We start from the raw sequence: 12,641 nt of genomic DNA on the forward strand, positions 1-12,641 counted from the left end.
TCAAATTAACTAGCTTAAAAAGCTTGTGCTAAGTTAACCAACATTCATGCGAAACAACTCTAAGAAAGTAAACATCTTTCTATACTTAAAAAGTGTGTAAACATTTCTGTTCTTACAGTAATACAAATACAGTTCTTCTGAAAGATGTACAGTGGACACACTTTGCCTCTGAAGTGTGTAAATGTTGCGTTATTGCTGACGAATAAGGTTAAAAAACAGTTACTGTGAAACTGAATCTAAATGCAAGTTAAAAATATACATTTTTAACACAGTAACACTGACATTAAAGCACTTCCTTAAAGTGACAGTCCATCAAAAAATAAAAAATCTGTTAATTGCTCACCCTCATGTCGGACCGAAAATACAAAGGGAACCAAAACTGTTTGGTTATCAAAATGCTTAAAAATATCTTATTTTGTGTTACAAACTTTAGAATGAGATGACGGTGAGTAAATAATGACAAGTTTCATTTTTGGGTGGACTATCCCTTTAAGTACAATGTCCTAACCGAGTGCTGTCACATTGTCCGGGCTCTCCAACTGGATCATATTTAATTAGAAGATTAGTCCATCTTTTTAGGCACGTGGCCCATTTTTGTGCGCATGTTGCGCACAAAGAAGAAACAAACTGTTGTTACAGCGCAGGTGACCTCTGCTACCCAGAATGCCGTGTCCCAGCTGTACCGTTTGGCAATGGTGCTAAATGGCAAGCCAGCAATAAATGCACCAACTGAAAGGAAAAAATGGGAATTTATGGTTATATGGAGCATTTTATCTTAACACATTTTGTCATGAAACAATCCCAGCAGATTTACCGTTTGCCATCAGAGCTACAATGGCATGTGATGTGCCACAGAAATTAGAGGGGGCGCTTTCACTCGCAATCACCCCAAACAAGGCAATTGGTCCGTATGAGGAAAATCCAAATGCAGCACCAAGAATCAAAATCCAAAGCTGCAGAACAGAAATTGTTGTATTAGAGGAAAAAAAAGACACTGAAGATGAATAATTCTCAAATGTTCAAATCTCATAATGGTGAATTTTTGGATATACCTCTTTCTCTGAGACACCTGTGAGGATTGAAATTGGATGGAGTGCCAAACCCCACAGTGGTGGTTCCTAAGAAACCAAACATGATAATTTAATCAACACAATAAAGCAAAAATTAATGCTCAGATAGATTTTACCAGTTTTAGATTAAAAATCACCTCTGGGGTCTCTGGTGTGATGGTAACCCGGAAGAGGTACATGGACACAGCCATGCCTGCCATCATCATCAGGAGCAGCCCATGACGAGGATTACCATAGGTACCCAGCCCTTGCTATAAATCAGGAAGTCACTGTTTAACAGATGACATGATCTCTATTCATAAATTACAAATTTATCCAATAATGCACCAATATTGCAATTAAGGGTGATGGTGCAGCAAATAAGAAGATTTAGTGAAAATGCACTCAGGCCATCCATTGCTTCATCAAAACAGATTTATCTATTACAAAATGCAACGTTTCACTTTTTACTAGATGTTAATTGATGGACTGAAGTTGTGTGGATAACTCGTGAATTATTGTGCTGTTTTGACGCTCAATCTGACAGCACCCATTCACTACAGGGGATCTATTGGTGAGCAAGTGATGTAATGCTACATTTCTCCAAATCTATTCTTGGGTGGCCTGACGGTGAGTATATTTCCAGCAAATTTTCCTTTTTGAGTGAACTATTCCTTTAATGTATGTTACTTCAAATTGAACCCACCCTAGCCACAGCCCTGTCAGACAGATAACCAGCTCCAATGCTGCCAAAAAACCCACCAACTTCCAGTGCACTCATGTACGAGCTGCCTGTAGAAAACACACATTCACATTAGCATCCTCACAGAGGCCATAAACTTAATATGAAATAAAATAAACAGAGATAAAGTACCGAACTCACCCATCATAGCAGACTGGCCTTTTTCCTGCATGAGGAAGAGCTGACCCCAGTCAGTGCAGGCGATCTTTACTCCAAACACAACCAGGTAGCCCGCAGACAGCACCCAAAGATAAGGAGACAACAGGAACTCTTTTAGACTGCTTTCATCATTAGGGCCTGGAAAAAAACAATCAGAGACTGAGTGGACTGACAGGAGCGGTAGCCAATAACAAACACAAATCATTTAAATAGCATAAACAAGTATATAGATGTACACGTCTTCATTCTGTTCAAAAGTTAACACCCCTGGCTCTTAACGCATGGTTTTTCCTTCTAAAGCATCAGTGAGCGTTTGAACCTTCTATAATAGTTGCATATGAGGCAGTTTAACTGTTCAGGACAAACAAGGGACTCATGAACTACTATCACTAAACAAAACGAACAAACAAAAAGAGCTGTGGATCATTCAGGTAACAACACAGAATTAAGTATCAAATGTGCATACACTTTTGAATGGGGTCATTTTTATAAATTCAACTATTATTTTCTCTTGTGGACTATATGTAAATGTCTTTTATGTGAAATATCTTATTCAGGTCAGTACTAAATATAAACTACATGCATTTTGTATGATCCCTCTTATTTTGGTAAAATAATTAACACTTTGCAGATTCTGCAAGGTGTATGAAAACTTTTGACCTCAACTGTATATTAAACACAACCATTCAAAAGTTTGGAGTTTTTTAATGCTTTTAAAAGAAATCTTTTATTCTAACTAAGACTGCACATTGAAAACAGTAATATTGTGAAATGTTATGACAATTTAAAACAACTTTATTCTATTTCAGTATATTCTAGAATGTAATATATTACTGTGATTGAGAAGCTGAATTTTCAAAAATATATTTATCTCCAACCACAGTCTAATAAACACTAGATAATGCACTGCTTTCTTACCTCCCTTTTTCCCTTTGCCCTTTTTAGCGCCAGGCTCAATATTGGGCAACCCCACATCACTGGGTTCGTTCTTCACCGTCAGAAGGCAAGCGACAGCGACGGTCATGCAGATCACCCCAGACACGGACATGATGATTCTCCAGTTATAGTACTGAACCAACACTGTAGTGATGATGGGTCCCAGACTACCTGCCAGGTTCATACTGCAGCACAGGACAGCCCACCATGTCCCAAACTGAGACGGCTCAAACCACTGAAAAAGGCCAGTAAAAGGACATTTTAATTAAACTTACTCATGGAAAACCAACACAACAGGATAAAGTTTAAAAACAGCTATTTAAAGGGATAGTTCACCCAAAAATAAATATTCTGTCATTAAAGAAGTGCTATTATGATTTTTCACTTTTTGAACTTTAGTCAGTGTGTGGTGTGTATTTTCGGGTATAAGATCTACAAACTTACAAATCTCAAAGTCCACTCCGAAAGGAGATATTTCGTTTTTTAAAAAATCCCTTTTCAAGAACTACAGTGAATGCTCCTTTGGACTACAGCGTTTCTTTTCCACATGCAATGATGTCACAATGTGGTCCATTAGAATATCATTAAATTAAATCCTGCCCACAGAAATTCGAACTGTTGGAGGGAGGGTAGGGACGAGGTGGGGGATTAGCCTAACTTTAGCGATGAAGCGGTTCTCCATGCTGCAACGAACTTATATTAAAATTTATCCTGGCACTCCCAAGCTTTAGAACGGCATAGACAAATGTTTCTCCTCATTAGTCCAAAACAAGTCCAATAATATGCATCCATCCATAATAAAAAGTGCCTCGCGCATTAATAAAGGACTCCTGTAGCGAATCGATGCGTTTTTGTAAGAAAAATATCCATACTTTAGAATCACTTTAATCTAGCTTGCGCTAACAGTTGTACACAGAACTTGCTTCTTTGACAAGGGGCGTGGCAGTACTGAAACACCGTCTAAGCTGTTCGCCAATCACAACACATTTCGCTTTTTGGAAGGCTGGCCTTCATTAAACCTGGAACTAATCGAGCCTTATGTGCTAAGCTGGGAGAAATGTATTGTTGTAATGTAAACTATGTTAAAAATAATGCGTTTTTCGAACCACCAAGCATGAAAGCACTTTCTACTACACCCCCAAACAAAATCAAGACTTTGTAAAAGAGCATAATAGGACCCCTATTACTTACTTTCATCTCGTACCAAACCCGTAAGACCTTCATTCATCTTCTCAACACAAATTAAGATATTTTTTGATGAAATCCGAGAGCTTTCTGACCCTGCATAGACAGCAAAGGTACTACCACAATCAAGGCACAGAAACGTAGTAAGGACATTGTCAAAACTGTCTATGTGACATCAATAGTTCAACCATAATTTTATGAAGCTACAAGAATACTCATTGATTTCTTCTCTCTTGGGACAGTCTTCCGCCTATTTTAACAATGTCCTTACTACGTTTCTGTACCTTGATCGTTTTGCTGCCTATGGAGGGTCAAAGAGCTCTTGGATTTCGTCAAAAATATCTTCATTTGTATTCTGAAGATGAATGAAGCTCTTATGGGTTTGGAACGACAAGAGGGAAAAGCTAGTAAATAACATTTAGTTCCTTACAGTCAATTGAAATTCAAGAGCAATGCCTGTTAATGACCATTACGCACATGCTCCTCCACCGAAATTTATGTAATACTCAATGACATTAATTTTACTGCAGACCAAGTGCTTCCAGTTTGGTCTGGCACGGATAACTGCTGCTGGTTTCTTTAATTAGATTTAAGCGTATCGTAATGCTCCCTGCTTGACTCCACAAGTATGTGGCCGGCATCAGCTGTTACATCAGAATACAGGCTGCAATCCATCAGCGTGAGCCGTGAGGTCAGCAGTTAAGAGTTCCCAACTATTCCTGTCACACTGCCAACACTGGAAGACAGGTGCATATTGATGGATTTAAAGGTAAAGGGTCAGCCTTACCTTCCGAAGCACCTTTCCACAGGGTGGCCAGCCGAAACCCTGACCGAACCCGTTCACGAACCAAAGCACGGTAAACAGCATGACAGTGGACGACCAGGAAAAGGCAATGTTTATGGCGCCCACAATGAAAAGCCCAATAGAGAAGAGCCAGCGAGCGCTGATCTGGTCCGAAAGAACTCCGCTGATGAACTTACTGATAGCGTAGGCCAGAGTCTGACTGCTGGTGATCAGTCCTGCATTACAGGAATCAGGAAAAATCAAGGCTGAAAACCTACTTTGGATGCTTTGTGGAAGAAATACAGCATTGCGTTCGAACTAAGACTTGATTTATTTGATAAAAATACAATAAAGCAGTTATATTGTTAAGTGTTTTCCATTTAAATGTTTTTTAAAGTGTAAATTATTCCTGTGATGCAAAGCTGAATTTTTAGCAGCAAAACTTTATTATACACTACCAGTCAAAGGTGAAGTAGTTTTACTATTTAAAATAACTGTGTTCTGTCTGAATATATTGTCAAAATGTGATTTATTCCTGTGATCAGAGCTAAATTTTCAGCATCATTACTCTAGTCTTCAGTGTCACATGATCCTTCAGAAATCATTCTAATATGCTGATTTGCTGTTCAAGAAACATTTTTTATTATTATTATTTTTATCAATATTTAAAACAGTAACAAAGATCAGCATTTATCTGAAATAAAAAGGATTTTTTTGAGGGAGAAATTATAGAAATTAATATTATCTAGCAAGGACGCTTTACATTGATCAAAAGTGATGATAAAGACATTTATAATGTTACAAAAGGTTTCTGTTTCAGATAAACGCTGTTCTTCTGAACTTTCTATTCATTAAAGAAATCAGAAAAATTCTACTCAGCTGTTTCTACATAATAATAATAATAATAATAATAATAATAATAATAATTGTTTTTTGAGCAGCAAATTGGAATATTAGAATGATTTCTGAAGGATCACGTGACTGGAGTAATGATGCTAAACATTTATTACATTTTAAAATATATTCAAATAGAAAACAGTTATTTTGAATAGTAAAATATTTTAAAATGTAACTTTTTTTGCTGTACTTTGGATTAAATAAATGCAGGCTTGGTGAGCAAAAGAGACTTAAAAAAAAAAAAAAAAAAAAAACATTAAAAATCTTACTGTTCAAAAACTTTTGACTGGTAGTGTACGTGCAGAACACACAACACACTTACCAAGCTCTTCTTTATCCAAATCAATCTCTTCCATCACCGACGGCATCAGAAAAGAGAAAGTCTTTCGGTTGAAGTAATACAGCATGTAGCCCACAAACATTGAGATGAATATAACTGTGCGATAATATCCATAACCCGCCGCTCCCATGATTGCAGTTGTAAAATTATTAATAAATATAAAGAAAAAATGTCAAATAAAATAAAAAAGGCTCCAATATCACAGCCAAAAAGTGTGCTGGATGAATTTTTTTTCAGTTCTAATAACAACTTTCAAAAATTGATCCAAATCTCTAATTCATTTCTGACTTCTTGAGGGTATTTTCAGCTCCTCTCCAGGTTCCTCAAAGTTGCATGGGTGAAAGGCGACCCCCTCTTCAGCCAGCATTCACCGATGTGCCTGGAAAACATTTCAGAGTCAGTTTACTTTGGTCTCTATGCAAGTAACTTGATGTGAAGTTGGCTTGCATCCAAATGCATCTAAGCAAAGCATCAGCACTATTTAGACTGTCAAAAAAAAAAAAAAATCACTCCGTTCTGGAGTTCTACAGACCTCATGCAGTCTAAATGCTAAAGGGCTACTTGAGTGGCCATGGTGCATGGGAGGGGGATTTGAACAGCAATTTGAAACATGATACAGGTGTCAAGGGAACATCTCTTGCAAGAATGCCAAGACACCAGATAAAAATAACGTTATACAGGCTTGCTACACATTGCAGGTGGACACATGCGCTAAACATTATAATAATAATAATAAAACTGTGAATAAAAGAGATGCCACTGACACTGGGAGCGCGCTCTGGTACCCGCACGACATTTTTTTTTTTTTTTTTTTTTTTTTTTTTTATTATGCAGTCAACAATCACATTTACAACAATAAAAACAAAAAAGACAACAGTGAGGGTTACATCCAATAATCCAAAGCGTATTATATTAGCTTACAGGATTTACACCAAGAAAGAGTCTTGATTGCGATGGGGTTATTAGAGTTTCTTATAGAATTCACATATATATCAAAATCTTTTCTGAAAATAAAAAAGTAAGGGGTTTTCTTTGACCATTTACATTTATGAATATAAAATTTTGCAAGAAATAGCAATAGATTAATAATATGCTTACAGTGAGAAGAGCCTATATTTAAAGAGTAACCAAAAAACACAATTTTGGGAGTTATACAAAAGTTTGGAAGTAAATACTTGTTAACAAAATTAGAAAAATCAACCCAAAATACTTTACAATAAACACAGTCCCAAAATAAATGATTGATTGTTTCTTCAGACTTAAGACAGAAAGAGCAATTGGGGGAAATACTATTATTAAACTTAGCAAGTTTGTAATTTACCGGGTAGCAATTATGGACCATTTTAATAGAGACTTCAGCAACTTTATTAGACAAGAAGAATTTTTGTCGAAGAAGCCAAAACTCTTCCCATTCAATATCACTAAATATGTTATTCCAATAACTTACACAAGCAGGTAGAGAAATCTGAGATCTATTAATAATTGAACGAATATCTTTGTTTGACATGGTATTGAGAAGAATTTTGTTAACAAATAAGTTAGTGTTATCAAAAATTGGAGAAACTAAAGAACCTTTAGGGCCACAGTTGATTAAAGGTATAATACAATCAGGAATTGCACCAAAAACAATGGCATATTCTCTTGGGGGGACAGGAAAAGAAAATTCTTGCATAAATTGTTCATAAGTAAAAAGGACACCATGATTGTCTAAAAGCTGACTAACTAAAAGTATGTCTTTATTAAACCAGTTGTGGAGATTTATTTTTATATCTAATATTTTTATTGTTCCAAATAAAATAATTGTGTGGAGAAAAGTTATAGTTATATATAAGTGACCAACTTATTAATGCTTGTTTATGAAAACAAGATAAAGTTAAAGGTATTTTAGAGATGTCAAAGTTGCAACGCAACAAAAAATGTAAACCTCCAGCTGAATTAAATATATGATTTGGAATAAAATTCCAACAGGATGTGGGGTTGTTTAAAAATGTCTTTATCCATTTAACTTTAAACGAATTGTTAAGAGTGGAAAAATCCACTAACTCAAAACCCCCCATAGCCCGATCAGCTAACATAACGCTTTTTTTAATTAAATGAGTTTTAGAATTCCAAACAAAATCAAGTATAATTTTGTCTAGTGTTCTACAAATTTCCACAGAAACATCCAGTGCCATTGCAGGATAGATAACCCGAGATAATCCATCTGCTTTAGAAAGCAATACTCTACCTGTTATTGACAGATCACGCTGTAACCAAGAGTTTAATTTACGTCGGACAGAGAATATAAGAGGTTCAAAGTTAAGCTTTAATCTCTTTTTCTGATCTTTACATAAAATTATACCTAAATATTTAACTTCAGATTTGACTGGGATGTCACAAATGTTAACATCAGTAGCATCTTTTACAGATAAAAGTTCACATTTATGAATATTAAGACATAAACCAGAAGCAGAGGAAAAAAACTTAATCTTATCCAAAGCTAAAGGAACTTGATCTTTATTTTTTAGAAAAAGAGTTGTGTCATCAGCCAATTGGCTTATTAATACTGATTGATTTGCCACAGAGATACCTTTCAAAGGACTATTTTGAATATGGACGGCTAAAAGTTGCATAGGAAGCAGAAAAAGATAAGGTGAGATAGGGCAGCCTTGACGGATGCCTCTATCTATGTTAAACCTATGAGTAGTACCATGCTGTAACTTAATTGAAGCATTGGCATTACTGTACAACGTTTGAATTGCATTAATAAAATTAGGGCCAAAACCAAAAACACTCAAGGACTTAAGAATAAAAGGAAATTCAATCGAATCAAAAGCTTTATAAAAATCAAGAAAAAGCAGAAAACTGTCATCCGGGATCAGATCGGAGTAATCTAATATATCAAGAGCAAGTCTAATATTGTTTGAAATAAGTCTGTTTGTCATAAAACCTGACTGATATTCATCTATTATATCATCTAGAACATATTTAATTTTCTTAGCAAAAATCATGGCTAGTATTTTGTAGTCATTATTTAAAAGACTTATACACTGTGTGCAGAATTATTAGGCATGTTGATATTCTGGTCATATTTTTTTTCCAAACACATTTTACCAATTCCAAACCACATCAGTCTTAGTAACTACTGTTAATTTTGTATTTAATCATTTATATGTATAATTGTCCGTGAAGGCTGGAAGTGAAAAACTCCTTATATTCAGGTGTGCAGGATTATTAGGCATGTTTTCGTTTACAGCTAAAATGAGCCAAAAAAGATATTTAACCCAGACTGAAAAGTCCAAATTATTAAATGCCCATGAGAAGAATGCAATACTAATGCATTACAAGAATTTGCAAAGTTAAGGCTTGACCATTGGACAGAGAAATGCTTGTTGAGTCTGCATGGTCAGAAAAAACAGGTGGAGAAGAAAAGATGCATGTTAACTGCAAAAGAATTAGGAATTAAGGTGAAGAATTAGGTGTGACACCATCAGGAACCGTTTCCAGTTCTCCAGCGCCACCATTTTCCAGAACTGCAACCTACCTGGAGTCTTCAGAAGTGCAATTTGTCAGGTTCTCAGAGACTTTGCTTGGTAAAAAATCCTAAAAAATGCCCCTTACTTAATAAGAATAACAAGCTGACGTGTTGTGAAATACATGAAGGCAGTTTTTTTATATGCTTTAGAGACAGATAAGTTGAGAGTGACTCTTGAAGGACAAGCATCACATCCTCTTGTGCCTCTGATTCAAGAATTTATCTTCCAAAATCTGGCAGTAAGTTTTGGGAGTTCATGTTTAGTCTCTTATCCTGAAAAGTCTGACTTGCAGAGATGGACTAAAATGAACTCCCAAAACTTACTGCCAGATTTTAGAAGATAAATTCTTGAATCAGAGGTACAAGAGGATGTGATGCTTGTCCTTCAAGAGTCACTCTCAACTTATCTGTCTCTAAAGCATATAAAAAAACTGTCTTCATGTATTTCACAACACATGTCAGCTTGTTATTCTTATTAAGTCAGGGCATTTTTTGATTTTTTACCAAGCAAAGTCTCTGAGAACCTGACACATTGCACTTCTGAAGACTCCAGGTAGGTTGCAGTTCTGGAAAATGGTGGCGCTGGAGAACTGGAAACGGTTCCTGATGGTGTCACACCTAATTCTTCACCTTAATTCCTAATTCTTTTGCAGTTAACATGCATCTTTTCTTCTCCACCTGTTTTTTCTGACCATGCAGACTCAACAAGCATTTCACTGTCCAATGGTCAAGCCTTAACTTTGCAAATTCTTGTAATGCATTAGTATTGCATTCTTCTCATGGGCATTTAATAATTTGGACTTTTCAGTCTGGGTTAAATCTCTTTTTTGGCTCATTTTAGCTGTAAACGAAAACATGCCTAATAATTCTGCACACCTGAATATAAGGAGTTTTTCACTTCCAGCCTTCACGGACAATTATATATCACATATAAATGATTAAACACAAAATTAACAGTAGTTATTAAGACTGATGTGGTTTGGAATTGGTAAAATGTGTTTGGAAAAAAAATATGACCAGAATATCAACATGCCTAATAATTCTGCACACAGTGTAGGTCGCCAGTTTTCCAACTGAGAGAGGTCTTTTTGAGGTTTAGGGATCAAACTTATAACACCCTGAGTCATAGAAGGTGGGAGAATACCCTTTTTAAGACTCTCTAAATAAACATTGAAGAGAAAAGGTGAAAGATAATTTGAAAATTTCTTATAAAACTCTGTGGTCAAACCATCATTCCCAGGTGACTTATTTAGTTTTAACTTATCAATAGCCTCAGAAATATCTTTCATTTGAATAGGGGCTTCACATATATTCTTGCCATTATCATCAATTTTAGAAATAAGGCCCATATCAAGGGAGTTAAAAAAAAAGTCCAAATTTTGTTGAGAGTATCTGGAACGATAAAGGTCTTTATAAAACTCTTCACAATAATTAGAGATTTCTTTATAATTCTTCAAAACCACTCCATTTACCTTAAGGCTACTTATAGAATTTAGATGATTTCGCTGTTTTTCTAATCTAAAAAAATAGCTGGAGTTACGTTCTCCCTCCTCCAACCACCTTCTTCTTGAGCGAACAAAAGCACCCTTCGCTTTTTGTATATACAAATTATCTAACGAATTCTGAAGATCAACCAATTCTGATTTCTGATTAACAGATAAATTCTCAAAAGGAGTGCTGGAGAGGCAGACAAGTTTTTTAATAATATCAAGTTCCTCTGCTTTATATTGTTTAGCTTTTTGAGATCCAGCTTTAACTAAGATTAATCTAACATTATATTTTAACAGCTCCCAGTTAGAACTAAAATTATCCTCGGCTTGAGCTTTGTTAAGAAAAAAATTAATCTTAGATATCACAGCTCGACAAATTTCTGCATCCTCTAATAAAACAGAATTAAGTTTCCAGTACGAGTTACATATTCTTGAATAAGCAGATGGGTTATCGAAAGATAGAATGATAGATTTATGATCAGACAATGGAGAAGGCAAAATTTCAGCCTTAGTAATATAATTAGATAAAGAGTCCGATATTAACCAAAAATCAATTCTAGACCTAAGTGAACCAGAGCTGTTAGACCAAGTAAACTGTAAAGCATGAGGATGTTTTTCTCGCCAAATGTCAGCAAGGCCAAATCGGGAGATCAAACCACAAAGGCCTGATGAACTATCAGAAAGTCTAGGAGGTGATCGGTCCAAAATATTATTTATAGTTTGATTAAAGTCTCCACCCAAAATAATAAACAAATTAGGATATTTAGATTTAAAATATTCTAAATGAACTTCTATAGAATTAAATAACTTGAGGTTATTTTTTGCAGCATTAAATCCATGTTACCCAGGACAAAAAAAAGATCATTTAAAGTAACCAATAAAAAAAGAAAATGGCCTTCAGGATCAGAAATTGTCTCTATTATTTTACCCCTAAATTTGTGCTTCAAAGTTAAAACACCTGCTGAAAAATTAGAACCACATGAAGAAAATAACTCATCACCCCATTGTGATTTCCAAAACTTAAAATCACTAGAATTTGCATGCGACTCTTGTATAAAACAAAAATCAGTATTAAGCGATTTAGCATATAAAAAAAATAGCTTTACGTTTAACATCACTACGCAACCCTCTTGCCCGCACGACATTATAAAAACGCAAAACCGCGCGGTGACGTCACTGCATCAATTCAGCGAATGCTGTAACAACGCTTGATTCTGACCTCCACAACAGCGTCCTCAGTACCACGGTGGAGACTAAACGTATTTCTTATGATATGCTAAGACACACAGCGATAATTCTCGACATGTATATTGTTTAGATAGTTTAATGTTACTTCACTGTTTCATATTTAAGTAGAAGCGAATAAAATATACCTCCGACAGTCCGGGCTTCGCGTTCAGAATTCACGCTGTTGCAAGAGCTCCTTCTCTAATCTCTGTTCTGATTGGCTGCGAGCCTGTCATTTGAGGCGCGGTGGGCGGGCTTTCGGCTTCTTGCGGTCCCCAGTGACATATTTACATAAACCTTAGCGGTAATATTGTTTAT

The 12,641-nt window shown here is 35.6% G+C and overlaps 1 protein-coding gene across 2 annotated transcripts; it reads right to left on the minus strand.

The window, feature by feature from the left end:
• Positions 1 to 97: 97 nt before the first annotated feature.
• On the minus strand, positions 98 to 12,543 carry slc37a4b (solute carrier family 37 member 4b). Of its 2 annotated transcripts, none has more exons than XM_051120617.1 (10): positions 12,470 to 12,543; positions 6,075 to 6,471; positions 4,859 to 5,091; positions 2,869 to 3,121; positions 1,933 to 2,088; positions 1,756 to 1,841; positions 1,208 to 1,321; positions 1,053 to 1,118; positions 815 to 953; positions 98 to 729 (listed from the first exon to the last, which is right to left on the minus strand). In XM_051120617.1, the coding sequence occupies exons 2-10, from the start codon at positions 6,220 to 6,222 to the stop codon at positions 563 to 565; spliced, it is 1,362 nt and encodes a 453-aa protein (XP_050976574.1). In that variant the 5' UTR covers positions 6,223 to 6,471; positions 12,470 to 12,543; the 3' UTR covers positions 98 to 562. The 2 variants fall into 2 exon arrangements, with proteins under 2 accessions (XP_050976574.1, XP_050976575.1); XM_051120618.1 differs by lacking the exon at positions 12,470 to 12,543 and adding an exon at positions 6,625 to 6,703.
• Between the last annotated feature and the right edge of the window lie 98 nt (positions 12,544 to 12,641).

This window comes from Labeo rohita, chromosome 10 (assembly GCF_022985175.1).
Source record: "Labeo rohita strain BAU-BD-2019 chromosome 10, IGBB_LRoh.1.0, whole genome shotgun sequence".
In the NCBI taxonomy this organism is placed as follows: Eukaryota; Metazoa; Chordata; class Actinopteri; order Cypriniformes; family Cyprinidae; genus Labeo; species Labeo rohita.

Coding starts and splice junctions, on each gene's coding strand:
- slc37a4b (XM_051120617.1), bottom strand. CDS start 6,222: ATGGGAGCGGCGGGTTATGGATATTATCGCACAGTTATATTCATCTCA. Junction 5,092..6,074: donor TTTGGATAAAGAAGAGCTTG/GTAAGTGTGTTG, acceptor CCTGTAATGCAG/GACTGATCACCAGCAGTCAG. Junction 3,122..4,858: donor GTGGAAAGGTGCTTCGGAAG/GTAAGGCTGACC, acceptor GGCCTTTTTCAG/TGGTTTGAGCCGTCTCAGTT.